At 48.3% G+C, this 4,008-nt stretch overlaps 1 protein-coding gene across 1 annotated transcript in view; it reads right to left on the reverse strand.

Annotated features, from left to right (window-relative positions):
* The window catches only part of SCCPDH (saccharopine dehydrogenase (putative)), a 38,758-nt gene extending 35,715 nt beyond the window's left edge, over positions 1-3,043 (reverse strand). Inside the window, exon 1 of the mRNA XM_008580822.1 lies at positions 2,914-3,043. Coding sequence (XP_008579044.1) covers positions 2,914-3,043 — 130 coding nt within the window. The remainder of the gene's footprint in view (positions 1-2,913) is intronic.
* Between the last annotated feature and the right edge of the window lie 965 nt (positions 3,044-4,008).

The following is a 4,008-nucleotide window of genomic DNA, read 5'->3' on the forward strand; positions in this document are numbered from 1 at the left end:
GAGGGAGTTTTTGTACCCCTGGCAGCACACATGCCAGCCCGCCATCCTGGAAAGAATGGTTGCAGGAGCAGGTGCTGCGGCTCTATGCAACAGAGCCTCCACTGGAGAGGACCCGCCTTTGCAGGGTCTCTCATTTAAGATCCTGACTGTCAGCCATAATCTCCGTGTACACCCCTTCAGGGATGGGGGTTGGGCAGATAGCCTTAGTCCCTTTTTCAGAAGATCATTTTACCATTCAATCATTCCCACTGCCTGGGGGTGATATGGCACATGTAACTTCCACAGACTGGACAACTGAGAAGTACCTGTGCTTCATGTCCAGTAAAGTGGGTTACACTATCACTTTCTGTGACCAGGGGCTGATAATACATGGCTGTAAGGCTATTCAACACTTTAATAGTGCTTACCTGGTCTGGGGTCTTGCAGGGCCACACAGACAAAAGACCCATAGCTGTATCAATGGCTATGAAGATATACCTGAAATTCTCTGACCTGGGCAGTGGTCCCACAAAATCCACTTCCATCGAGTCAGGGGCACCCTTCCACAGGTTATCTGCCTAATGGTGTGCAGCACCTGCCAGGGGTGTGGACTCTCTTGAGCACACACTGGACAAACACAATATGCATTTACTACATCTTTCCATTTTATGGGCAGGTTCCACTTTTGAGCCATCGACCACATGGTCTTGCAGCCAGCATGCTGCATTCGTGAATGTAACCACTGGGCCACATCAGTGGCTGGGGCTTTCTCCAGCCATCTTACCTTAGATGATGCATCAGCTTTGTCATTGCCTGGGCCGGCTAAGGGGAGGTGTCCTGTGACATGGCAAAGAGTTACTTCCTTTTCCTGCCCTAATTCCCATAATTCCTTCCACATAGCTTGTCCCCACAGGGGTTGGTGGCCTACCATCCACTGTTGATATTTCCAGGTAGATATCCAAAGGGTAAGACCCTTGTATACGGCCCACTCACATTGTTGCAAATGGCCTAGCAGTGTTGGAGCCGCCTTGGTTAAATCTGCAAGAGAATCAGACGTTAGTAAGACATCATCTATGTAATGAAACATTGTAGCCGTGTTGGGCCTAGTCCACTTGGCTAGGTCCCCAGCCACCAAACCATGACAGATGGTTGGGTTATGCAGGTAGCCTTGGGGCAACACTTGAAAAGTCCATTACCTTCCTTCCCAGGTGAAGGCAAATTGATCTTGGCTATCAGTCGAGATTGGAATAGAGATAAGAGCATTTGGAAGGTCCAATACATAACAATAAGTTCCCAGCTGAGTCATCAGCTGATCCATCAAGTCACAAACTGAAGGCACAGCCACGTGCAAAGGAGGCACGACTTTGTTCAGTTCTCGATAATGCACAGTCATCCTCCAGGTACCATCTGGCTTTTTCACTGGCCATACAGGGGCATTAAAGGGACTGTGTGTGGGATGGATGATGCCAGCTTTTTCTAACTCTAAGATAGTGGCACATATCTCTGCATGTCCTCCTGGCAGTTGACACTGTTTCATATTAACCACATGCCTTGGCTTGGGTAACACCTGTGGATCATGCTTGACATGTCCCTAGGGCACAGGCCTTACTGTCCATATCCACAATAGGAATTCTCCAACCGTCATTTGCAGGTGTAGCCTATAAAGCACATCTAGACCCAAGATGTATTCAGCTACAGGGGATACATAAACAGCATATACACGAGGGGGCAATCGTCCTATGCCCGGTGACAAAAACACAGCTTTGACTTTAATAGAATGTCCTACATAGCCATCAACATTCACTCTGGCCCCCCGAAACTTATCTGGGTTGCCATGTATCAGGCTACATTCTGTGCCAGTGTCAACCAACACCAATACAGGCTGCACGTTTATCCCTGACCAATGTATTGCCAGTTCAATGTGAGGCCTGCAGTCCTCATCTGTCCCCCAAAGGCGAGCACCTTGGCCTGCTCCCTAGTCGAAAAAGAACAGTCCATCTGCCTCCGTGGAAGTAGCCATGAAATCTTTTACACTGGGTGTACCTTGCCTGTTTTTGGGCGTTTAATGAAATGCTGTTTGGGGTGCAATTGCTGCCACAAAGCAAACAGGACCACATTTAGTTGTTGGTCAATTTTTTCCCTGTCAGCTCCTGCCATAAGCAAGTCAAACCACATTTGCATGCAGCTGGTCCCTTCAGGGCAACACCCTGAGAATTTCTTGGGGACATGGTCTTCGCCAACTTTTACACCCCCTTTGCTTGTGTCCTCCCCTCTGCCTAGCCCAGACTGGCCATCATGGTTGTCACTTCATGTATAGGATGACCAGCGTATGGGGCCAGTATGGTCATCAGTGACCCAAAGGATGTCGACGGAGCATTTTGTAGCACTACGTCTATCATGCTGCCGGTAAAATGTTCATCATCTGGGCCACAGGTGTTCACATTACACATGGACTATTGCATCCCCAGCTCCCAAATTATTTGAACCAGCTCAGCATACATTTGCCACCTACTCACAGTTTCAGGCAGTTCTCCAGCATTCATCCACGCAATCCGGATGGCTGCATTCACCCATTCCATCAAGGAGTGGTTACCCTGTCCTGCCACATACCTGTGGCTACTCTGTCGTCGCTGCTGCAGGGATAGATGTGTGGTGATGGAAGCCAATTTTCCCATCTCCTCACCAGAGCACATCACACTATCCACACCTAGGTCCCACAGCTGCAAAAGCCAAGCAGCTAGGCGTTTGCCCTGTTTCTGGCAAAACTGCTTCCCCAAGTCTACCAACTTAGCTTGAGTACAGGGGACATATGTAGTATACTGGGTCACTTGTGGGTTGCCTACCAGTTGCCCACCTTGTCCCATGGGCTATTCACGCTTCAGTTTCTGATGCACAACAGGTCATGCCAGGGGGCACACAGTCTCTCCAAGTCACCATCGGGTTCATCATCATCCCCCGATGTCGAAAGCAGGAGTGACTCATTGCTGCACCTCAGCCTCCAGAACAAGTCTGCTTTCTGCTGCAAATCTTGCAGCTGCACCGCTTCATGGAGTACCTGGTCCATGTTGACTCATCGTACAGTGAGCGACAGCCAGACCCTGGCCAACAGGAGAGAGGCCACCAGGTACCACATACTCGAGGGTAGTCACATTTCCTCCCCCTCCCTTACCTGCTTGGAAACCCATCACCAACTATGCCAATTGTCAAGCTGGATCACAGATCCCTCTTCCCTGTCCTGTGCAGTTCGCGCGAGTCAGGTAGTTAAAAAAAATTCTGGTCGCTGATAAGAGGATAGACATGCTTCATTCTGATGCGAGCTCTGCTGCCAGCGGTTCAGAGCCACTGCCTTCCATACTGAAAGTGCACAATAGTGGCAACGAGCCAAGGGGTACATAGGTACACATGTGCACTAACACTACTCTAGTGTAACTTGTTCACAATGGATGTGCTGAATTATACATAGCCAGAAATGAGGCGAGAGGGCCTGACCAAACTAACTCTATTTTCCTTACAAGATGGATGCTTTTTAAATTATTAAATATATTAGTCATGCAAAAATAGTAAAGCCAATAACAAATATGTACCCACCACACAGTTTAGGAAAAATATTCCAAGTAGTGAGGCTTCCAGGTACCCAACCCTGAACACATTTCCTTCCCTGCCCCCAAGGTAGCCACTTGCCTGAATTTGGCGTTTATCATTTCTGTTCCTAGCTTTTTATTTCTACTATATATGTATATATTTCTAAACATCATAGTATTGTTTTGAATTTTTTTTTGTTCTTTTTGAGACCAGCCGCACCGCGCTCAGCCAGTGAGCGCTGTGAGCGCACCGGTCATCCCTATATAGTATCTGAACCTGCGGCGGGAGTGCTGCTGCGCTCCCAGCGCCGCACTCTCCCGAGTGCGCCACGGGCTCGGCCCATGTTTTGAATATTTTATAAATGATTGTCCTCTGCAACTTTCTTATTTAGTCATGATGTCTTTACCTTATTTCCAAGTGGTTCAGAACAAAAAATAATGTGTGTGG

This window comes from Galeopterus variegatus, unplaced genomic scaffold, assembly GCF_000696425.1.
Source record: "Galeopterus variegatus unplaced genomic scaffold, G_variegatus-3.0.2 Scaffold2167, whole genome shotgun sequence".
In the NCBI taxonomy this organism is placed as follows: domain Eukaryota; kingdom Metazoa; phylum Chordata; class Mammalia; order Dermoptera; family Cynocephalidae; genus Galeopterus; species Galeopterus variegatus.